This window comes from Hippocampus comes, unplaced genomic scaffold (assembly GCF_001891065.2).
Source record: "Hippocampus comes isolate QL1 unplaced genomic scaffold, H_comes_QL1_v1.1 scaffold41, whole genome shotgun sequence".
Lineage (NCBI taxonomy): Eukaryota > Metazoa > Chordata > Actinopteri > Syngnathiformes > Syngnathidae > Hippocampus > Hippocampus comes.
The window spans coordinates 1,415,242-1,440,339 of NW_017805153.1; the positions used below are offsets into that span (position 1 = coordinate 1,415,242).

Genomic DNA, 25,098 nt, shown 5'->3' on the forward strand with positions numbered 1-25,098 from the left:
TGCGTGCAAACTGCCTCGACGATATGAGGAAGCAGGCCACCAGACATGCTCAGCTCGCGTTTGGTTTGACCATAGAATTAAGTTCTGCACAAACCACAAATGCACATCAAAACAATCCCAGGCTGTTTTAACTTTCTGCATGCTCTCAAGCACAACTGATTGTCTTTTATTTTACTCGGGCCAGGCCTTTTTAATATTCAACTGAATCATCTATCCATGTTCTGTCCCCCGTATCCACATTGGAGTCGCTGGTGTGCAGAAGTCTATCCCAACTGACTTTCAGCGGGAGTCGGGGTACAACCTGGACTGGGTGCAGCCTGGGCACATATGGACAAACATAGACAAACAAGCATTCATCCTCACATCGACACTTTAGGGTAATTTACAATGAACTAAACATGCATGTTTTTGGAACCGTGCGATTTTCACCAAAGAAGGCCAGAGCCCGGATATAAATCCACAACCTCTGAACTGTGAAGCTGTCGCGCTAAGCAGTCGGTCACCGTGCCCCCCCAGAAAAAAAACTGAATCCTTCCTCTCCAAATTCCTTTTTGCGGGTCCCTTAATTACAAAGCATCACTGCACAAGGGGAAACGGGACACAAAATCCCAGAGTGCCAAAAAAGTTTTGCTGTGCAGAGGCCTTCATCTGTGCCACATTGTCATGCAGAACTTAGGTTCTTATGATGAGCATACGAGTGTGTAAAAATATATCTGAGGCATATTGTTTTGTCATCTTAATCCTTGGGACACTTCAAGTGTCAGAGAGCTTCTGCTTTGAGGCAACTGACAATAATAAGCAATGAATAAACTACTTCTTTAGTTTGTGTATGAAAATAAAACACTGTTTTCCTCCGTTACTTGTGACAGCTCACACACCAGACAACAGCTTCCTGGGATTTGTGGTGGAGCAGCACCTTAATGCCAGCGACATCAAACACATCGATGACATCAAGAGGCAAAATCAGTCTCTAGTCTACGGCAAGGTTGACAACTTCTGGAAGGTATGACAACTCATCCTCAACGTATCCCCGATAGGTATACGTGCACTGAACAAACCCAAACCCAGAGAAACCCATTTCTAGTTCTGTAAGTGCTCTAAACTCGTTTGGACAACCATTGATACAACTTGCAGTCAACTAAATACCAGTGTGGTTTAGAAGATCCAATTCTGCTTATCAGCCCCTCTGTGGAGTTTTGTAATCTATTCAAATTCATGCTCACACTGCAGCATAGAGATCAAGGGATTACCGTATCCGCAACAAAAAAATGATGAGGAGACTTGGAGAGATTTGCACATTGTTTGGCATATTATGGCTAGCAGGATTACTGCCCCTGCCTTGGTGAGATTTGAGCTGACACACAGATTGTTTCACAGTGAGTGCCTTCAGATCTGTGGGTCAGTCACATTCGGTATTCGCCGAATGGACAAAAGGTTTGTTTTGCACCTACTTTGGAAATTAATTGATTAATTGCGGTAGCTCAACTATTTCTTTTTACTTCAGCCCACTTGACACCTACAGTTCAGTTTGTTTAACTGTATGTCCTCTGATGCATACTCTGCAGTGTACTTCCCCTCAGCTGGCACCCTTGGAATAGGTTAAGCCATGAATGACCATGATTGGTCATTCACATATGTTGGCGTAGCCCGTAATTCAATTGTTGTAATGCTTGACAGATATTGTGAAATAGATATTCATGATGACCGCTACCTTGCATGATGAAAATAAATACAATTTGTAAGTCCACTGCAAACTCAGTCACGTAGAGGCACATGCGTGCGGCATATAATCATGTTATCTAATCAAGTCATTTGTGATGACATTCACTTTGAAATTAAAAACGACTAGAAATCCTGCATGCAAAAAGTCCATGACATGCTTGGTCATCCATGAGCACATGGTCACGTGCAGTGGAAACGTCCTTGCACTGTATTGATCCTCGTCAATTATAAATGATAAACGCTGCCTTGCACCATATGAATAGATGAAACGATGACAAATAATCCGGAGTAAAAAAAAAAAAAAAAAAATTAAACCTGCACCCTAGGAAATGCATGGGCACATGTACACACCCACACAATATGCAATTGTTGTTCAGAATTACCACAATAACCATAGAAATAACAGAACGACTGAAAAATCCAGTCAGAACATTCGGTCACATGCAGGAATGTTCATGTTTATTTGATTCATGCATTCACTCCTCATCAGTCATTCACAATAACCACGCCCCTTAACAATGGAATTAGACAGAATGCAGCATTGTATAATGCAGTGAAACTCAAACGTTTAATTAAAGAGCTGTGTGGCAGACAGAAGAGGGAAGTGGAATCTTATCCAAATTCCAGTCAGAAATGTCCACGACCCATCTGGTCACATACAGAATGCAACATTGCACACTGAAGTGAAGCCACAATGATTAAAGGGCAGCGTGTGAGACAGGAGAGGCAAAGGGAAAGCCAAATCCATTCAGGTTTGAATGGCCCAGTGCGGGGTATGCCCTCTGACTCCAATGGACTCTTAGATCAGTGTCTGATCTTACAGCAGATGCTTCTGGAAAACCTCAGAGTTGAAAAGATTGTGAAGGTCTTCCCTCAAGAATAGAAGCTGAATCAATGGCCGCGGGGAAATTAACTTAAATATTTTCCACTAGCTGTTGGCGTAATGAGGAGATATTGAAATGTGAATTCTCACATGATCGGAAATGGGAGCAGATTATGAAATTTTCAGGTGACCGTTATCAGAACAAAAAGATTGTTTTGTTTTATTGTCTTAATTGTTTAAGTTCAACAAGTATCAAAGTGACAAGTAGCCGCCATCATGGTGCAATGTTCTTTTAAAACAAACAAACATGGAATAAGCACTTACACTTCCCGAAAATTCTCCACTACAACTAAATCACCCAAAAAAAAGTGCATGACTTATTCTACTGCCCACGCTCCTCTTCTCATGATCTCATGACGTCATCCAGAGTAGTGGATGAAACAAAGAGATCAAGTATAACTGCGGACATCCGTCAGGGCTCAATACTGCAACCAAAATGCATGCAAATGCGGGCAGCTTTACGGTGCATGCTGGTCAAAATTTCATCTGGTCGACGTTCACGAGTATGTTTTAAGTGCAACGAAACCACAGATGTGCCACATGAACCGTGGGTTTCATTAGTGGTCAAGGAACGGTGTTCATGTCTCACGGTGGAGGAGAGAAGTCAAGTCGCCTGTATGGGAGCAATTTGGCATTGAGGGCTAAAATGAAAAAATATGTAAGGTGTTATTTTTTTCCTTGAGGTGTGGTGGCCATACGTAATTTGGGGCAAATTTCTGAGTTTCCCCAAACGGCCGGTCAATTTCAGGCTTGGTCGACCAACCCCACCCCATCGACAATTAAATTTTGCCGTGTAACGTCGCTATGCCGAATAGAATGCATTTTACGTGAATACTCAGGTTAGCTTAGTGTTAGATAGCATTGATGACAAGCAAATAGATTTAACCTTAGTCCAAAAGGATAAATGCTTCAGAAAAAGGATGGATGGATGGTTGGAGGTTCCTGTATGTTCTGCCTTTCAACAGTTTACTATAAGAGATCCTAGTGGTTAAAGTAAGGTTGATGCTACGTTGTTGTTAGTGTGTTGCGATCTTTTCAAAAAAGAGCTTTGGACATCCTATATTCTAGATAAAGCACAGTAAAAGTGCACTTCATTTGCCATTTACTTTTATGATAAAATTGGATGGGTTTTTTTTACACTATGACATGTTTTACAGCAAAAGTACAATTAGTGATCCATTCGAACATGGTTAAAAGATAAATGAACATCAATTGTGGATTTCGACTATGAGTCCAGACAGACTCGCAGCGGTCGGCGGAAGCTACAAAGTAAGTCTAAAATTAGCGACGGTATTGCTCTACACCCTGGTGTAATGAAGAGATGGAGAAACAGTGTCAAAAATTGAATATTGCCTAACCCTACTACACCCACAATGTCCCCGGGCTGTAAAGTATCTTTCCATACACTCTAAGACACTGTGCAGATGAGCTGGCTGCCGTCTTCAGTGCTATTTTCAACACCTCCCTGAAGACATGCCTTGAGCCAGCCTGCGCCGAGTTGTCCACTTTTGTCCCTGTACCCAAGAAGCTGTGCATTGCAGGACTTAACGACTTGATGTAGCACTTATGTCTGTTGCCACGAAATCCTTTGAGCGCCGCCTCCTACCACACCTCAAATCAATCACAAAACCCATCCTGGACCCGCTGCATTTTGCCTACAGAGCCAACAGGTCCGTAGATGGCCTTCCATTCCACACTGCAACATATGGACTCCTCAGGAAACTTTGCCAGCATCATGTTTGTGGACTTCAGCTCTGCCTTCCACTCCATTCTGTCAGTTCAACTCCAGGACAAACTAGCCGTTGGACAATGTGCCTCACCCCCTCTGCTGGTGGATCACATATTTCCAGATAGACCGGCGGCAATATGTGGCTGTTGAAGACTGTCTTGGACACAAGGACCATCATCACTGGAACGCCTCAGAGCTATGTACTTTACCATTGGCTCTTATCCCTGTAAACCATCTGCTGTGCCTCCAGCCATCAGTCCATAAAACTAATCAAGTTTGCCGATGACACCTTCATCATTGGGCTTATTTCAAGAGAGGAATGAGGCACACCGACTGGTGCAACCGCAACGACCTGGAACTTAACAACCCAGAAAACAAAGGAGATGATGGTGGACTTCAGGAAGGTCACAGCCCCAAGGCGCCCCCCCCCCCCACCACCCCTCACGGAATCCTCCATCTCCATCATTAGACCCTTCCACTTTACAGGTACTACCATCACCTGAGACCTCAAGTGTGAGCCGTCTATCACTTCTCTCATTGAAAAGGCCATGTTCTCCCTGCAGCAGTTGAGCAAAATCAAGGTTCCAACCAAGATGTTCGTGCAATTCTACACGACCATCATCGAGTCCATGCGCAACTCCTCCATCAAGGTGTTGTATGTTGGTACCACTGCTCGGGATAGACACACACTGAACTCAACTCAATGGTATTTATAGAGCACTTTCAAACAACCAGCGCTGTATACAAAGTGTTCTATGTGGAGCAAAATTAATCATACAATAAAACAATCAATGAATAACAAAGACAATAGACAGCACAAAAACAGTAAAACTAAAAAGCAGGTCTTTTGCTGAGTCAACAGCCAAAGCAGCACACTGTGTGGTGCTGAATAGGTGATCGGCTATGAGCTCCCTTTCCATTCAAGATCCCTATGATGACTCCACGACCCGGAGGCGTGAAAGGGGGATTACAGCTGACAATGCTCACCGTGCGCACAGCCTTTTTGCCACTCTCCCCTCAGGCAGGATACTGCAGTCTATTGGGGCTACTTGCCACATGGACAGCTTCTTCCCCTCGACTATCAGCGTCATGAACACTTAATAAACCGGTATCACTGAAAACTTCACTCCTACACCTGATGCAAATTGCTCATTGTTTCGCCCAAGTACGGTCCAAGGGAGGCCCGATTCAGCCTGTTTGATGTGTTTCACTCCTCCAACACACCTGAAATGAGGAATTGATAACGATCCAGATAACGATCCTGATCATTTGAATCAGGTGTGTTGGAGCAAGGAAACATGGAATACAGGCTGGATAGGAGCTGTCGAGGACCGGATTTGAGCACCCCTGGTTTAGATTATCGCACATTGTTTACTTGTATTTTATTTTTATAATTACCATTTATATTTCATGATGCATCGGACTGAAAAAAAAATGAATGTATCTTTTACTGACAATGGCAATAAAATTAATTCTGACTGATTCTGAAATCAGTTTTAATTTGTTTAACTAGTTGTGACCAGTGTTGCAATAGATTATTTCCAAAGGAAAAAGCAATGGTTACCTTTCATCAAATAGATAAAAATGAAGATAGTTGAGAATATTTAGATATGTATTATCGAGGTATCAGATAGGGACTCAGAAATGGTTAAAATCAAATGACGCGGATTCCTGTGCAAAAAAAAAAAAAGTGACTGGGACATCCTTTGTGGCCTTTTAGTGTCTGTTGAAACATTTAAATAATGATCAATTCTGAATCCCAAATAAAAAAGGTACCATCAGTTTGTAATCATTAATGTCCAAAGTTCTACTCAAGCAGAAAAAGGTTGTTTGAGACTTCAGCCGTTCACTCGAATGTGTTTTTTGTCCTGCTGGTGCAGGTGGTTTACACAAACGAACGTGCTCCATGTTATGACAACAGGTGGACTTCATCTGGGACGAGCCTCTCCAGTACTGAGAAGCCAAATCCCAAATTAACAATTGAAATAAAATCCTTAATAATTCTATGTCAAAGACTTCCTCAGTGGTCACTGGTTTATGCGTTGCCTTGGTCCCTTACTTTCACACAGCAGTATTCCATTCACTGTAGCGTTCAGAAGGCCAACCAGGGGAGACCCATTAGTTCACAGCAAGAGGCATTAGCTGTTAATCACAATCCCCAGCGTGTTCATTACCTCCTGCTTTTAATTAAAGGGCCATTTTAGAGCTGACTGATAACCAGCCAACTGATAACTAGCCGACTGGCTTGCTGCTTTTTTTTTCTCCCCCCTCATGCTATTTTTTAAAATTGGGCGCTCTCTCCTTTACTTTGTTCATGTTGGGGAAGTCCTTGTTAAAGGATTCTCATTTCCAAATGATTATTTGGAAATCGAAAGTGGGGGAAAGGCTTTCTTGCATGAAGATGGAAAAAGAAGGCAACAAGATAATATTTTAAGGCCTATTGGATTCAGAATTAGACCGAAACTGTTTCAAATCTCTGGTGCCATATGCCTGTGAGGGCGGAAAAACAAAAAATCTTTGGGAATACAGTAATCGGTGGCGACCTGGTAGTACAGTGATAAGCTCATCTGCCTCACAGTGCAGAGGTGCAGGGTTCGATTCCGGCTCCAGCCTCCCTGTGTGGAGTTTGCATGTTCTCCCCGTACCTGTGTGGGTTTTCTCCGGGTACTCCGGTTTCCTCCCACATTCCAATAACATGTGTGGCAGGCTTACTCAACACTCAAAAATTGTTTTTTTCTTGTAGATTAAAATCAAACTGAATAGTTAACATTTGTCATTTTCTGTGCTTTATATCTTGCCCAAGCCATTCCTGATGGAAGGATTTAACTTGACGCACAAAAAGTGTGTGTAGCATGGTAAGAATATCAATCATGATTGATCAATGTAAATGGATAAAACTCAAAATATTGAATATTTTTTAAAAAAGCAAAATCATTTATTTAATCATATTGCTGACATTTTTACTGACCAATCGGGCTAGCATCAGAGAACTTGGGTAGCCCGACACAGCCATGTAGTGGCCCTTAACATAAAAGAAAAAAAAAAAAATCTAATGATTTTTTTTTTCTTTTATGTTAAGCTCTTACAGTATTTTTAGTAACACTAGCAGCAATATAAATGCAGTCCATATATGAATAAATCATTTTTCACTGCTCATCCCTCAGTGAAGTAACCATTGTACTGGAGGTCAAACGAGATGCTAAATACTGTACGTGCGTTGTTGTTCAAATTGTTCCTTAGCTTTGTGCACCAATATTTACCATACCATATTTTACCTCTCTGAACTCTACTTTGATGTTTATTTTCAGAGGCCCCAGGACAGTAAACGTAAAGTCGGTACTTTGTATTTTAAATGCTGAAATAAAATGGTTTGACCAACTCGATAGAGCGGTTTCCACGGCAACCCAGTTGAAGAACCGGAAAGGAAACAGAAGAGAGACGAGAGAGCCTGCTTGGCTCTCACCGCCACTTGTTCTATCGCCACACAGATCGGCTCCCCCCAATCACCAGGTTGTTTTTGTTTTGTTGTTTTTGTTTTGTTTTCCCCAGAAAAGCAGAAGCCCAGTGCAATTAGAGAAAGTCCTTCGAAAACCATCTCGAGTCTGTGTATGCAGTAGGACTGGGCAGTATTTCAATATCAGTTTATATCACGATAGACACCTGATCAATGTCAATAGAAATTGTGCTCAATATAATATTGATTTTAAAAAAAAAAAAAAAAAACAGTCAGGATGCAGAACCTGCCTCGGTATTCTGCGTGCTGTTGGCAGAAGCTACGGTATGATGTTAAGTGTGTGCTAGAATTCTAAGCACAAATTGAAAGCACAAATTTAAACAAAAGTGCATTACCCGCTCCGGTGTTAACCAACTCCGACCCTCTGAGCGTCACGTCACAGGCAAGTAAAAACTGTCCGATGACATCATGAGCCAGCTCAAAAGATGAAGTTGTCCAAAGACGGAAGGTAAACTTTAATTCCCTCCGAGAAAGTATTAAGTCGATGTGCTTACATTGAATCAACAACGAATAAAGGTTAATGCCATTGGATCAATGATACTGCTTTGGAGTAGCGGCTTCTACAAATAAATGTTAAGGGTGCTCTGCCCGAGGAACAACTTTGCACATGAAACTATACTACAATGTACACAACAATGTACGTTCGTTTGACTACCTTTAATTTGATCATTAAATCAATTGAATTGTTTTTAATTTCATCTTTCATCAATTTAGTGGGTGGTCGGTTTCCTCATTTTAAATGTGGATTCTTTTTCAGCTATGTCACCCATCCCTACGAAGCACGTTATGTTTAAAAAGGCGTTTAATTTTTATAGTGACCAGTTTATTTGATGTTTTCATAGTTACACTGACTTCTTAGTGAAGGTTAAGTAATTTATGTTAAAATAAAATGACATACATTCAGCCTTTTTCACTGCGTTATTTTGAATAGCTTCAAATAAAAAAAAAAAAAAAGAAAAACTAAAGTCCTGATATACTTTTCAGCCATATGGCTCAGCCCTAGTAAGCAGTCATATTCAGTACTTTCTAACGGGGGTGATGGGCCGACACACGTTATTCCATCCCAATGTCTGCATCCGACTCTTCCAATCATAGAGACTGAGATGTTCTCCGTTCCTGTTTCTACTATTTTAGTTTGTAATTAACCCTCTGACAAGGCAGGAGTATGATAAGAGCAGGGTGCAAGGTGAGCGTGAAGGACAGCTTCAGGCCTTTGGCGGGAGATCAGAGGACATGGTGGAAAAAGACAATTTACGTTGAGCTCACAGGCACGCAGGGTTGGCATATGGAGAGCAACACAGGCAGTCAGCCCACACAGCCCATGTTTTACTGGACATTTGGGGAAGGATGTGATCAAGTGGCCTCTTGCAAAGATTCCTCACCAATGCCTCAAATAATGATTATATGAATTCAGTGACCGCAATAGTATGCGTTTTCCACATCAATCATAGACTCAAGATAACATGCACTCTGTGGTATCGACCGACGAGTTGTTTGCTAGAATTGTGGTGAAAAGCCGACTGCACTGCCAATACGGTAGCACACGTGTGTTTCTGTGGCAACAGGCCAATCTTCAATACTTTTATTTTTACATTAGCCTTGCAGCTCATCACCTCCTCTTCACATGGCAGAGAATTGGGGGAGTTAGAAAAAAAAATTGAATAGGAAAATCATTTTTGTTTTAAAACATGCAAGTGCATCAAAACGAATCAAATCGCTCCACTTTAGAATATATGAAGACATTTGGTGATTTGTCTTTTGCTGTAAAGTTCAGGAGTGCCTTCTCCAGTTCAGGATGTGCCGCGCCCATAAACTCTTCACGATCATCCTTCAATTTGTTGGCCTCGAACTCTGCCATGATTTTGTTGCCATTACGGATGATTGTCGAAGTAATGGACTTTGCCAATTCGTAGTCTCGGCTGCGCTTCGTCTGAGACACTCCATTTGAAAACTGAGAGACAATTTCAGCCGATTTACAGCGACATTTGCTTCTGTTTACCAGACATGTTTTCAGACCATGTGCTCAAGACCGCGCCATGCTTCTGGAAGTACAACAATGTACGAGTCAATCAGTAGCGTTGCAAAGCAAATGGAGGGGAATCCCCCACTGTACATTTTGTTCATAAGCCAGGTTGTGATGGCAGTTAGCTTCTCGCAGTTCATTGTCACGAAGGCCTTTTCACTATTTTGTGGGGAAAATCTGGTGGTTATGATGAAATTAACGTTATAAAGGTGCTCGTTGGAAGCAAAATCGGCAATGTGAAATCAAGACTTTGAAATCTGAACGTTATAGGGGCGGAAACGTAGTAGATGGGGAATGCCAAAAAGAGGTTCCCTGTAATAGGTAATATATATACAATAGGTCACAAATGGTTGCCTTCTTTTCTTTTCTGAAAAACATGGAATGAGCACTTCAAATGCCTCTAAAATCCTCCACAACAAATAAGTTACTGAGAAAAACAGTTGGTGGCTCAAGTGTATGACCTATTCTACAGCCCACATGCTCTTATCACAGATAATGTACCCTTTGCACTACTTAACTGGTCTGTTTAGGGCAAGTAACGCCGTTTGAAACAGCGCGTGATTTTGACGCGGTGCCTTGAAGAACCCCTCGGAATTTTCGGCCCACACAATCTCATTGGTGAACATTATTAACGGAAACTTGTTCGCAAATTGGAGAAGGGGTTCTTCAAGTAGCAGACAAAGCCAAAGGGTTGATGAGATACTGTATGTTGAAAAATAATCAAGTTAGGCTGGTTTACCCTAATTTGAAGGTGGTCTTTGACCAGGTGTTTTATAGGCGATATCATGAAAAAAAGGACTCAAGGCATTTGTTTCCTGACATTAAAAAAAAACAGACTTTCTATGGAACATAACATTTGATTTTTAAAATTCTTCCTGCATTGTACTCAGGTTGAAATGGCCATTCTGACCAAGCTCGTCATTTTAACAAGCTGTCATTTTCTTTTTTTGTTGTGAAAGCACTATATAAATCAGCATGTATTGTATTGTATTGTATTTAATTTTGTTACGATGCTAGTATAATTTTACAGTGTAGTAGCTTTAGCTTCTGATATTTTTTAATTGCCATTTAGTGTCTTGTTTTCAATTAACATTCATTATCCGATAATGGCAAATTAGCAAGTGACGCTTGGAATCGTAAACTGCAACTCGATAGTGTTGAAATTGTATTTCTTATCACAAAAAAAGCACTTTTGCATGACCATTCATCTAATGCTATGAATGTGGCTGCACTCCAATCAGTAATTCCGATTCTTGCCGATCTTTCTTCCTGCCCCATGTTCTTAGTTTCAATGGATTTGGTAATGGACGCAGTCTTGAATAGTCAACTAATCTTCGCAGACCTAGTGTTAAGTAAGCATATCTCCTCATTGATAAGCCCTAAGTTCCTAGAGCAGAGTTGTCAGATATGATTTGAGATCACAAGCCGATTAAGGTCCCCTTGACATTGAATGTATTTTGAGGATGGGCAGAGTCAAAGCAAGCTTTGCATGATGATGAACCCCTGGATTCTCTCTTGACACTTACTTCATTTGACAGCAAAGCAATAATACATACAGACGTGGATGTTAAGCAAGGGCAACGTGTTTTTGATGACACCTGATGTCTGAAGCGTAATCCACTTAGCATCGTCGCCTGGCAAGTAAAGCACTTAAATCTACAACCAAGCATACGATGAGAAGTATGTGTGATTGACTCCAGAATCAAGCTTTTTGATCTTGGTCCAAACTGTAGAATTTAATAGAGAGTAAATACTCCTCTCTACAAGCTTTGGTCAACAAAGTTATTGTGCGTCATTTGCATGACATGATGAACAGAATCTAATCCATCTTTTGGAGTTTGCGGGGTTGAGGCAGGAAGCCATCCGGGCTCTTCGCCTATGCTGACAGAAAGCAGATGCCGCCTTTCCCGTTTCTTCTCCCAGCCGGGGCTTAGCCATCCCCTCTGACTTATAAGATCATTCAACTCACCTCCTCTTCCTCCATTTGGCCCACTTGACTCAACCTCTCCAGCTAACGCGATTATTTTTATTCCTCATGCAATCGATCCACTTCCTGGTTTCGGATTGCATTTCGCTTGTGTATCCAGAAGAATGGTCAAGTTGGCATTTTTTTCTTCATCGCTTTGATTTCTCAGCCTTTCTTTGGCTTTTCTTTCTTAGTCTGAAAATCCGGTGCATTAGTATGAGCGATGCTTCAAATAGCATCTACCGAGCGATGCCCTCTGACCGTAAAGCTTTACGTAATGACTGCCTTGAAGGCTCATAGGCTGCCTATCCTGGTCCATTGCACACTCGAGAGGTCGCAACAAAGGCACATCATGTTTTTGTCTTTGGAGATTTGAGGTGTCCTTTCAGGAAATTGATTTTTTTTTCTGCATGTTACAACCACTTCCCCTGTTTTAAGTGTATTCTTTAAAAGAAGAAAACATACAACGCAGTCTTATTTACCTGAAAGCAGACGTTGAATCCAGCCAAACCTTTAATTTTAGATCAACCACACTACTTCCCACTAGTCACCACATCACCTAATATTTGCTCCACAAAACAGATGAACGCTTGGTGCATAACAGCAACAATATGAAATGCAGATTAAGATTAAAGCACTAAATTGTTATCTCTGGAGTGAAATGCCTACCTTTTTAGGTTAATGCTGACCAGCAACTGTCCAAATGCACATCACATATGAGCTCATCACAAAAAGGTGAAACAGTTTGTTGTGCCCCCCATACACATAAAACCCTCCCTGTTGTTCTTGTGCCACTGATTTCAATTTTTATTTTTGCACCCAGTGAATCTTTTCTGGTAGATTGTCATAACGCAACCAAAAAGTTCGACGTGCATATTAAAATGTGGGCTTTTTGTTCGCAAATGAAATGAGCACACGTGCAATGTTTCTGTTTGGAATGGGTACTCAGCCCCAATACTAAACTGACCCCGGGGCTTCATTTTTAAAAAGCACAGGCTCCACTTTTAACTTATTCAATCCCAGCCATTTTCCGGGCTTCATTTTTAAAAAGCACAGGATCGACAAGCTCCACTTTTAACTTATTCAATCCCAGCCATTTTCACTGGAGCAACCCCCTCAATCCCAGCGTTTTACTGGATTTTGACTGATCTTGCAAGGCCCACAGAATATAATACATAAACATAGACCAAAATAAAGTTTGGACTCTATAGTTTCACCAGAAAAAAAAATGTTCCTATCTTTTTCCATTCTTCAGCAATGGGCATTACAAAATGGCTACATTTCATGGAAATGGCGATTCCTGGGCAAAAAACGGAGAAAAAGAGCTTTTTGTAAAAGCATGCAATTTCAATCACGTGAGGCACCACTGCCACCTACTGGTCGCTTTTTTTACATGATTTGTAATGCAAACGGCTTATTCTCATTCACAGATTGCATCAGACCCACCTCCTCTCTATGACACAAAAAAAAAGACAGAGTACAAGTACGTCCTTGGTAGGCTAGGCCTAATTTTAAAAAGACGTACAAGTAGTCTTGTGGAATGAAAGAGTTAACTGTGATGTTAACGGTCTTGGAGAAATTTCTCAAATTAATTTTTGATGGAATTAGGCTATACGAACTTTTTGGAATATTTTTCACGTTTTTACCTGGCTGATGTCATTTCTAACAATACAATTAATGTTCATCTAAAATGCATGTTGGCAATCCAAAGCAAGCCACCACTCCAGACGCAAAGTGTGCTGCTTTGAAGGCTCCGAGTGAGGTTTTCATGACGTACTCTCACATAGCACACAACTTGGGTTAGCTCTGTTGCTACGATCGTAGTCGCTGAGCATTTCACTTGAGGCATGATAAATCAGTTTACACTCAGTGTGACCATTGAGGGATAAATGGATGACGTCGCAACGTCGCTGCACATTGTCACAAGTGCAATCAGTCATTAAAATGCCAGGCAGAAACACAAGCAATTTTGACAAACAGAAAATGTGCATCTCACACATCTCAAGTGATTTTTGCAGCAAAGAAAAAAAAGTACCGATAAGGATACCGTTAAGGCACCGGATCGATCAGCACGATCATTAAGAGTATAGTCGTATCAATAAATTCTTATTGACACCCATCGCCATTTTCGGGGGTCTTTTCAAATTAAGATTTTCATCCTAATCCTCATCCACTGGTAGCTGGTGAAAGCTGTACACATTCTCACAACAACATGCTCTCTTAGTCCAGGTAGCATGTTCAAAACAATGCTCTTCTAGCCTCAGATTCAAGGTTATTCCTATAATCACGAACCATGCACCAAGTTTCCAAGCTGCACGGATATTTTTAAAAACTATGGGGGCTGCTGATTGTTTGGAAAAAGAAACAAAACACATTCAAATAACCTGCTCCAGGAAATGAAAACCGGTTGTAAAAAAATCACTCATGCATGTTTCCAGTGTCTCACAATAAGTTACACCCATAACCGTTTCTACATCAGTGCCCCCAGGAATAAGGATGGAATATGGATATAGATGCCTGCCGTCAAACACACTTCCATGCCAACAAATCCGCAGCTTCATTGAATGAAAAGATTACCAGGGAGTGATTTCATTTCTGATTGGTTTGATGTGCTCTCGTTGTTCTGCTTTCTCTCCTTTGTCAAATCTCTCTCTCTCTCTCTCTCTCTCTCTCTCTCTCTCTCTCTCTCTCTCTCTTGCGTGTGCGCGCGTGTGCACACGCGCACACACACACACACACACACACACACACACACACGCACACACACACACACACGCACACACACACCTGCCTACTTTAGTTACAGCAAGATGGCTGGAGACATCTGAGAGCTTTGCCTACTGGGAAACTGACGAGTGCCTACCTGAAATTTAAGCTCCAAGCCCTGAGGCACACACGGACGAGAGTAGGCAAATGAAGTCACTTTTTTAAAAAATTCTGCTTGATGTGGTTCGTCAGCTTGTATGTAAATTTCAACCTTGGCAGTTTTTAGCAAAAGTGAGGCATAGCTGCTCCGCAAGTCTTTAAGTTATAGGTAATCAATCAACGTTCTGTTATGGCTGTGAATGTATCAGGCCACACACACTCGTAAATACTCCTTTGATGCATCCTGTTGTTATGGAGAAAATGACCCTTTGATCATCATCCGAGTTCATAGCGGAGACGAGTGAAATTGATTATCTTTTTCTTGTCTAGATGGTGCCCTTGGTTTAAAGATTAAGGCCAGTGTAATGGAAATGCATTAAATTTACTGTGCGTCTTTAAACCAAGAGTGCCATCTAGTGGGGTAAAAAAAAATTCACAAATGCTTCATGAAGCTTCATTTGTCCATCACTACCGGAGAGGCAATTTACCAGAATTGAAACAGATTGTGCTTTTGACATTTTTTATGGTAATAGGTATGGCCATAATTTTTTCAAAAACCGCTGCATACAAGTTGGGGTTGCTACCTGATGGCCAACATGCACAATATCAAATATGGCCAGCATGGAAAACTGGAATGGCATATCTCAGACCCTACCAGCACTAAATCCTTGAAAAGCACCACTTTTCCATTGTTTTTATTTGTCACTGATTCTCTCAATAACCTTTTACGGAATCAGAATCTTCTTTACTGGCCAAGTTTGTAAAAAGACGCAGTAGTGCAAAAATGATACAATGATACAACGACAAAATTTATCGTGAGAATTTCTAGGCACAGCTGAGATGGATCTGATTTGATGGCGTCAGTATTTCATCTCTGCTTTTTGCAGACGATGTGATTCTCTTCCATTCTCAGTGGAATATCGATGTCTTGGATGAGATCCTGCCTCAAGTGAAGGAGTTCAAGTATCTTTGGGTTTTAAAGAGTAAAGGAAAAATAGAACAAAAGCTCGATAGACGGGACGGTGCTGCATCTGCTGTGATGTGTACCTTGTCTCGGTTTGTCGTGCTGCGAACAACTATACAATATCAACAGACCAAGGCATTGATCTCCATATATTATTTGGTGAAGTTAAGGTTCCCTCCATTGGACGGCCAGCAAGCGCCCCAGGCGGATTAACGGGTGTGACGCACTGGTCGATTAGTCGTCTCAGTCCATCACCACCACCACACCAACCGGGAGCAGCGTCGCATTATTGGCCCTTGGCCTCGCACCGGTGTTTGGACCTGTCCTCTGTCCTGAGGATCATTCCCCAGCGCCGGGGAAACCGCGAGCACTCAGCAGAACCACATCATTTGCAAAAAGCAGAAATATTGCCGTCACCAATCCGGACCCCCTCAACACCTTGATTGTTCCTATGAATTCTGTCCAAAAAAGTTATGAACAAAATTGGTGAGAGAGGGCAGCCTTGGTGGAGCCCAACCCTCACTGGAAGTGAATGTGCCTTACTGCTGGCAATGCAGACCAAACTCTGACACGGTTGTACGCCCATATTAGGGTGTCCAGTACTCCATACTCTTGGAGCAACCCCCACAAGATCCCACAGGTACAGGGTTGCACACTTTCTGCAAGTACACAAAAAACATGTGGACTGGCTGGGCGCACTCTCGTGTTCCTTCCAGGACCCATTTGAAGGTGTGAAGCTGATTAACTGTTGTACAGTTGTGACAAAAACCACAATGCGCTTCTTAAATATGAGATTTGACTTTCCGGCGGACCCTCCTACTAATCATCACTGAATAGACCTTAGCAGGGAGGCTGAGGACTGTGATTCCTCCTGTAGTAGGAACATAACATCAGGTGACCCTTTTTAAAAATGGTTACCTCCGATCTGCCATTCATATCAACACTCTGCTCTCAAAAGTTAAAAGCTCCATCCATCCATTCTCTCTCGCTTATCCGAGGTCGGGTCGCAGAGGCAACAGCTTTTAGAAGGGAAGCCCAGACTTTCCTCTACTTAAGTAATTCTTCACAAAAGTTCTTCTAAATTGCTTCTTGCCAAAACGACTCACCTCTCAATCCAAGATTACGGTGATGTACTACATAGTTATAGATACGCTTCAAAAAGCCTCCTGCACAAGCTCGATGGCATACGTACCATACGGTGTTGCCGTCCATTGTCACCACTGCTCCCTTTGTAACACCCACCACTGTGAACTGAACTCCCTGGTGAATTGGTCCTCGCTTCACTTGTGGCTGACAAATTCACTGGTCCGTGTACTGTCGCTGTGAACAGTCATTGGCAAGACGCCACCATATCTCCACTCTGCTCACCATCAATACCACCTCTCACATCGACACTCTTGCAGCAATTTTATTAACCTCGTCCATGCCAAAGTCTGCACTGCAGTTGGTCGATCTTGTTTTCAATTTTCTGCCCCAGATGACAAGATCTGCAGCAAATCATAAAACTCACCTCATTCATCCCAATGTCATTGTTAAAAAAGTTAGTGAAGGTTACTGTCCTTGATCACTGCACCTGGTTCTAATTCGTTATGAACGTTTTGTATGCTCCGAAGTAATATATTATCTCAGTATGTGACTCTAGCACAGTGCACAGTTTGTTGTACGTATGTATTTGAATTCACTTTGACTTTACTTTCGTTGACTGTTGTAAGGGAGCATTCCAAGTCTTTTTTAATAGAAATACTTTTGCATTGGTCACCATGAAATGAAGTACACATTTTAGTTAGCTTGACATGTCCTGAATGAACACTCTTCCCGACCCCCCCACCCCTTCTGTCATAGGACAAGAAAAAATACCTTGACATCATACACAGCTACATGGAAGTACACGGCACTGTGCATGGCACCAGCACTGTCCACCTCCCAAGCTACGTGAGGAACCATGGCATCTTGAGTGGACGGGACTTGCAGTTTCTCCTCCGAGAAACTAAGGTGAGCTCACCCGTCTGTCTTTCACCAAAATAAATAAATAAAATAAAATACTGCCATTTGTGAGCAGCAAATGCACGTTTCGCTGTGCAAAAAAACTAAACATATGTGTCTGTACTGAATGTTTGCGACTGTATTATTACAAGGTAAAGAGGAAATGTTTTCCTCGTCTTTCCTGCACCAACACATTGCCCGAGCTAATTGGCCTCATGGGGTTGAAACTTCAGTGGTGCCATCGGGGACGTCCTTCCGTGAAGTATATGGTCCCATCTAGCGCTTTAATATTTACATTCGGTTCTGGGTATGCTCAGCGCCGTCCGTGTCTGTCCTATTATCTCACCCGAGTTGTCCTCAAGGTATCAGTCCAGTTTATGTTCTTCATGTATATCGGTCTATTTGTCATGGCAGCAAAATCCATCTCTGTGGATGCCGCTGTTGTCATTTAGGTCTGTTTTTTAATATTTATGTTTGGATCGAGTCCGAGTGGAAGTCACGACATGAGGACGGAGCCATTAAAATTCACTTAAAGGTCAAGGCTTGACCAAACATGTCTGTGGCCATAATTGGTGAATTTAGCAGCATTCATCTTAACATTTTGCACAAATGTCACAATAAGATCAGGAAGTGATGCCATTTTCTATCCCAAAGGTCAGGTTCATTGTTGGGCAACAACAGAATACTTGCTGTCATTCATCATTCAGCGCTATAGACCTAATCGCGCGGGGGTCCATCGTGCCTGCCTTTGAATATTTCAGCGTGCGCGCCTTCACTGGTGTCAGCTCCAGTAGCGCTCTCATCTCTCTCAGGGACTCTTTGGTTCCCCTCCCCTCTTTCGTCCCTATAAATAGAGGTTGATTGTTCCTCAAGGTTGAAGAGCTTTTGCCCGCACTTACACAACATATCTTGCATGTAGCGAAGTGCTGTGCTTTGCTGCCACCTGTTGTTAGAAAGCTGCTCTATAGCTGTTATCTGAAATGATGCCAGAATCGCATTTGCCTCAACAAGCTGTAACATGCCAACTCGGGTGTGTTATCAGTGCAGCACTTACACGTCTGGACAAGTATTGGCACCCATGATCTTTGCCAGATCGAAAGATATTAAGGAACCGTTAAAACAATGTACGTATTTGAAACAACATTTCATTTCTGCTGCTCCCCCGCTGTTTTTTTTCTGTCTATCTTTTTCCGAAATCCCATTGGTATTGTGAAACAAAGCATATCATGATCATTAATGCTAAGCTCTATTGGAAGCCAGATAGAGATAACATTCAAACAAAAAATGACTTAAGTTCTAGGTCCTCTTTGTAAAACTAAAGATGTCATGTACAACAAATCCATTTTCTGAACCGCTTTATCCACACTAGGGTTGTGTGGGCTACTGGAGCCTATCCCAGCTGTCTTCGGGCAGTAGGCGGGGGACACCCTGAACCGGTTGCCAGCCAAACGCAAGGCACACAGTGACGAACAACCATCCGCGCTCACACTCACACCTAGGGACAATTTAGAGCACAGGTGTCAAAGTCAAGGCCCAGGCCCCAGATCTGGCCCACCACATCATTTTATGTGACCCTGCGAAAGCAAATCAAGCCTGTCAAGTTCCATGATGCTTGTTAAAAGTCTGAACCAAAATTTCAAATTGTCATATGTAATCACAATAACAATCATTCTTGATTTCTGATTTTAAAACTAGTTATTCATCAATTTGTTGTGCGCTGTGTATATAATATGTGGAGGTGATTGAACATTTTCCTAAAATTCATAATGGCCCGCTAAGGGAAACCGTAACTACAATGTGGCCTGCGACAAAAATGAGTTGACACCCCAGATTTTAAAGTGTTCAATCAGCCAACCATGCATGTTTTTGGAATGTGGGAGGAAACCGGAGTACCCAGAGAAAACCCACGCAGGCTCGGGGAGAACATGCAAACCCCACACAGGAAGGCCGGAGCCAGGATCGAACCCACGACCTCTACACTGTGAGGTCAACGCACTAACCACTGGACTACCGGCCCGCACGTCAAATTGTTACATATAACTTATAGCTCCTTTTACTTCAGTATATACAAATATAAACATTGACCTGTGGTATCAAGGCACTAAAAATGAGGCCTGTTCATGATAATAATATGTTGTATTGACTGGTAGAAGTTAAAACATTTGTAGAAATTGTCGAAAATAAGCCATCTCCAAAGCTTGGTGGATGAATACTGTTTCACAGACTTGTTTCCCAACCTTTACTGAGACCAGGCACGTATTTCTCATCTGCAAAAAAATGTCACGGTACACCAATTAGCAGAACAAGTCACAAAAAGTGGAAAAACTAGTTAATTGTAGGTTTACCTATCAGCAACGAAAAGGTACACATGGCTGACAGAATGTTTGTCTCAGTGAACTGTTTCTCTGTCAAACCTCTCATATGCCCATGATAAGTTTATATTAATGCTTAGCAGGAATTAACCTGGATGTCACTATTTTACATTCAACCCAAAGTCATGGTTTGTTTAAAAAGATCAAAGTAAAAACAATTCAGTGTATCAGTGAGTTATACGTTCCCTGTTTTCTTTTTAAAAAATATAGGAAATAAATATGAATGGATGTAAATGTAAGACCTCGATGGAATCACGTTGAACACTAGACAGAAGGGGGGGGGGGGGTATAAAATTAAATCGACCTTACAACGGTATGCCCAGCGTGACAAGGTTAAGAATAAATCAAGCACTAATTTTCTTACTTCCGACTATGTTGGCTTTCTCTTTGCAGATATTGATAGTACTGACCTATTGGGAGCTGCACACACCTCTCACCCTACTGTCTCAACTGTGACTGCACAAACAAGTTGCCACATAGCTGTAGATGAGTCCAATCATAATAAAAGGGGGAAGCCAGTGGAATTTTGTGGTAAACTGGAGGGGAAAAAAATATGACGTGCTAAAAAAAAAAAAAAGCTCACTGTGGAATCACCATGCCAATTCTAGTTTTAATCAACCTGAAATCAAACTCAATTACATTTTTTAAATGGTTTTCCCCAGTGAAATGGGATACACATTTATTTACTTCAGAGATTAAAGACCTGCGTCGCCACAAAGAATTCCCTCATTTGGAAAAAAAAAAAAACAACAACAAAAAAACAGGCAGTATAATATCATTTTCACTGCATGTGCATTGCCCTCAATGAGAACGCTGCCGCCGCCGCCAACGTTGCAGAGCTGAGAAAGTCCGTGGCCAGTGCAACCATGCTCTCGCCAGTCATTCGATGTTTACATGCACAGCTTTTCAAGATGCTGCTAATGTCTCAAGTGAGACATCATATGAACAATTGGATCGCTTTCTGTGTCAGTCTACCGATTGTACGCCATATACACAAGAAAGGAATCACTTTTACAGCCACAAAATTATGTCTATCCCTGCTGCAATAGATGTTTTGTTGTCCCTGATCGTTTGTGTTGGGCTTTTTCGAGTTCAACCCTTGACATCATAAAAGTGAAGGCAAAAATATTTCATGCCCAAAAGCTGTTACAATAGGAAACAGTCTTGATCATGTGACATGCCAGTACATATAAGCAGCTAACTTCACTTGCAGCTAACTTCACAATTTTTTTTTTAAGTAGTCTTTTTAGTATACTGATTGTAATTCCCTGAGAGCCACGGTCACCAACACACTTTTGCAGCCATTTCAGAACACAGTCAGCACAAGTCACGCAGAAGCTGCTGCTGACCACTGCTCTCACTCGGACACTCACACAACGACTTACCGACATCACATTGCAACTCACCAGGCCCCGCCACCTCCTTAAAGGCACATGCATATACTCAGACACCACAATAGGTGCAATGTTTTCTATACGTTATCCTTGGCTTTTTTTTTCGAAATACATTTACAATATATAGAAAAACTGTGTTCAATCAAGTTGAGTTTGAACAAGTTTAAATGTGTACATCCCTGTGTGTGTGTGTGTGTGTGTGTGTGTGTGTGTGTGTGTGTGTGTGTGTGTGTGTGTGTGTGTGTGTGTGTAAAAAGTAAAACAATTTTTTAAAAACGATTCTGCTCTCTGGTCTCCCTGTTGCACAAATTTTCCAATAATGCAAGTGACTTTGCAACTTGTCCTCCGTGATGAACGCTGCTTCACTGTAACTCAATTTATTTCCAGCCACATAATCTGTGCTCGTCTGACAGCGAGAATCTTCAACATCAGACGAACATGTCTACACATCTTAGAAAATCCATTTTCAGTTTTTTCATTTTTCCAATGCCTCATCACCCCATCGGTATGAAGAAGTGGAGCCATTGTCAAACCAGGATGTGAAAGTTACAGCACTTGGAATGTTTCCGTAGGATCTTGCTTGTTTTCTGCAGAATGCCCTTCAGCAACTGTATTTGCTTCAGTGAACATCTGCGGCTTTTTTTTTTTTTTCGCATACACGAGCAAATACCAAAGAGGCTTCTCGCACATGGCGAATGAATTTTCTGGCCAATAGCTTTCATCGCTGCGAGCTTGCTGTGTTTGATTCACTGGCAGTTGGTGTTAACTTAGACACAGCTGGTATTTTTAGTTCCTGGTATTTTCTTCTGTTTGTCCCCATCTTGAACTATTCATTCAGTCATTCATTTTCCGATCCGCTTTATCCTCACAAGGGTCGCAGGGGGTGCTGGAGCCGATCCCAGCTGTCTTCGGGCAGTAGACGGGGGACACCCTGAATCGGTTGCCAGCCAATCGCAGGGCACACACAGACGAACAACCATCCGCGCTCTCACTCACACCAAGTAACAATTTAGAGCAGGGGTGCCCAAACTTTTTGGACCGAAGATCGGCTTTTCGATCAACCAACCTCCCGCGATTGACCCGTTACCGTGCGCGCGCACGCACTTACACACGCACGCCATGATGAGCAACAGCCTGACACAGAGGCATGCGACGCACTTTTACAGCCTGTTAACTATCGTAGCTCACACGTACCATTTTAAAGTGCTTCCCACGGCCCTCTAGCTTCCTCTTTTTTGCCCGTGCTCTCGGTGAGTTGTACACGAAACAAACTCTGAATGCGAATAATGATAACGATAAAAGACGTAGTGCAACAGCACTAATCACAAGCTGCTGAGCGCTAACAACTTCGGGTGACGCAGGTCACACGCTACCGTAAGTTACAGATTTACCAGCTTTGATTTACCAGTTTTATTTATTTAATTTTTGAAATACTTTTTGTGAAAATGAGACTGATAGAATGATTAGGGTGTAGTGTACATTAACACAAAAAATATTCTCTTCGGAAGTAGTTAGTGAAAACTGAGGGAGACTACAAAGATTGTTCATTTGACAGCAATATCAGATCAGCAAGTTGTGGCAATCTCTCGATGCCTTGCAAATCTGCCCACTATGAGTTGCATCAAGGATTGGCGGAACAGAACAATACCATTTGATGCATACTTAGTGCTTTGAGGCACTGCCTTTGAGACCATCTTGGAAAGAAAACCAATGTGACGTGCACATTTTGTTTGGCAGTTTGAATCCGTTAAGTGGTGCACAATTGAACGAATGAAAACATTTTTCGACTCACGGTGGCATTGTGAGTGCAAAAGCTCGTATTTTCGTCTTTGTTCAATCAAGGGCTGTTCCATGCCTGTTTTTTTTTTTCTTTCTAGCGCTGCACGTGGTTTTCTCCTAACCTGAACGTTCTTGCCATTTTTCCTCTGTTGCAGTTGTTTGTGGGTCTGTCTTTTCCCTACGAGGGTCCTGCCCCCCTGGAGGCCATCGCCAATGGCTGCGCATTCCTCAACCCAAAGTTCAACCCACCAAAAAGCAGCAAGAATACCGATTTCTTCAAGGGAAAGCCCACCCTGAGAGAGGTGACACTTTGTACAGACTTCAAATTCCCCACTTCACAAATGTGTTCCAACCTCCTACGCGCTCTTTGCCTCCATGTGTGCAGCTGACGTCTCAGCATCCCTACGCTGAGGTTTATATCGGTCAACCCCACGTGTGGACTGTTGATATCGATAATTCCGCCGAAGTAGAAAGAGCAATCCGCTCCATCCTCAGCCAGAAGGTAAACGCATCCAATGCTCCATGAGTCCATTTTTTTTAAATTGGCATTTAATCGACCAACCCTAGATGGAAATACATCAGGTCTTAAATCTGCGGCTGCTGTTGCTGCTGCTGCTTCATTGTGCTTTGTAAGATGAGGAACAATGGCTTTGTTTATTTGTGAGAGCCTTATATGCATCGTGATCCCAGAGTCAACCAGGCTCCAGCTTGCTTCCGCATCCATCTTTCCTCATCCACCACCCAACACAAGGTCACTGAATTTGTTACGGATGATTTGGTGGTGCAGAAACAAAAGCGTCATTTGTCGATCTGCCCTGCTCAAAAGGCCCAATTGCACTACAGTTCAGTTGATTTCAATCTTCTCCACAGTTTTCTTTGATTCCATTAACAAAAGCACCCAACGTCAGCGGTATCCACCGCAGCGGGATGCAACCTAAAAGTGTCACACAATTTACTCAATGGCATACTGATTTACAGTCGATTCTACGCTGGCCACATCAAGTTTTACCATAACAAACCATGCGGTGGTGAACTGAACGCAGCTGTTTCACTCGACAGTTGAAGACCAATTTTATTGAAGGGAACTGGCTTGGCCATGGGATTTTTGTCATAGGAGCACATTTATCCCGCTTCTAACTAATGTGAGTGCACCTGACCACAACACGACAGTCGCCAGTTACGGGAAATCTTATTCTTAGACTCGGCCTCTCTTTTGGAATTTACCGGCTCCAGCATGTGTTAACGCCAATATTGCCCGTGCTTAGCCGAGCAGACCGGGTGGTCATTGCCTCGAGTCGTTAATAAGGTCTTGTATTGTGAAATACGCCTTGCGGTCGGTTGGACCCGTTGCAAAAAAACAAAAACACACACAACAGAAGTACGACTACAACGATGAGCCTCGCACATGAATTACTTCCGCCTTTTGCGTTGGAACCGTATCCCAGTTGTAATCATGGCAGTTTTGTATGTCTGTGTTTGTGCGAGCAGATTGAGCCTTATTTGCCATTTGAGTTCACCTGTGAGGGGATGCTGCAGAGAGTCAATGCCTTCATTGAAAACCAGGTACATTACTCGATTCCCCGCCGCATTTGAGTAAGCAAATCGCAAACTTGATTTCACTTGGATTGATGGAGCACATATGAGGCTGGACCGTGCAGCTGCGTGATGTTGTGACGTGTCATGTCGTCAGGATTTCTGTCACGGTCAGGTGATGTGGCCTCCACTCAGCGCGCTGCAGGTGAAAATGGCCGAGCCAGGACGCTCCTGTAAGCAGGTGTGTCAGGAAGAGCAGCTCATCTGCGAGCCGTCCTTCTTTCAACACCTCAACAAGGACAAGGACCTGGCCAGGTGGCGTACAAGCATGACACTGCAACTTACTTTTTGTCATCGTGTTGCGCTTCTCT

At 42.4% G+C, this 25,098-nt stretch overlaps 1 protein-coding gene across 1 annotated transcript in view; it reads left to right on the top strand.

Annotated features, from left to right (window-relative positions):
* mgat5 (alpha-1,6-mannosylglycoprotein 6-beta-N-acetylglucosaminyltransferase) overlaps nucleotides 1-25,098 on the top strand; it is a 65,677-nt gene that overhangs the window by 39,710 nt on the left and 869 nt on the right. The window contains exons 10-15 of the mRNA XM_019868490.1: nucleotides 870-1,003; nucleotides 17,509-17,658; nucleotides 23,350-23,496; nucleotides 23,580-23,696; nucleotides 24,683-24,757; nucleotides 24,885-25,042. Coding sequence (XP_019724049.1) covers nucleotides 870-1,003; nucleotides 17,509-17,658; nucleotides 23,350-23,496; nucleotides 23,580-23,696; nucleotides 24,683-24,757; nucleotides 24,885-25,042 — 781 coding nt within the window. The remainder of the gene's footprint in view (nucleotides 1-869; nucleotides 1,004-17,508; nucleotides 17,659-23,349; nucleotides 23,497-23,579; nucleotides 23,697-24,682; nucleotides 24,758-24,884; nucleotides 25,043-25,098) is intronic.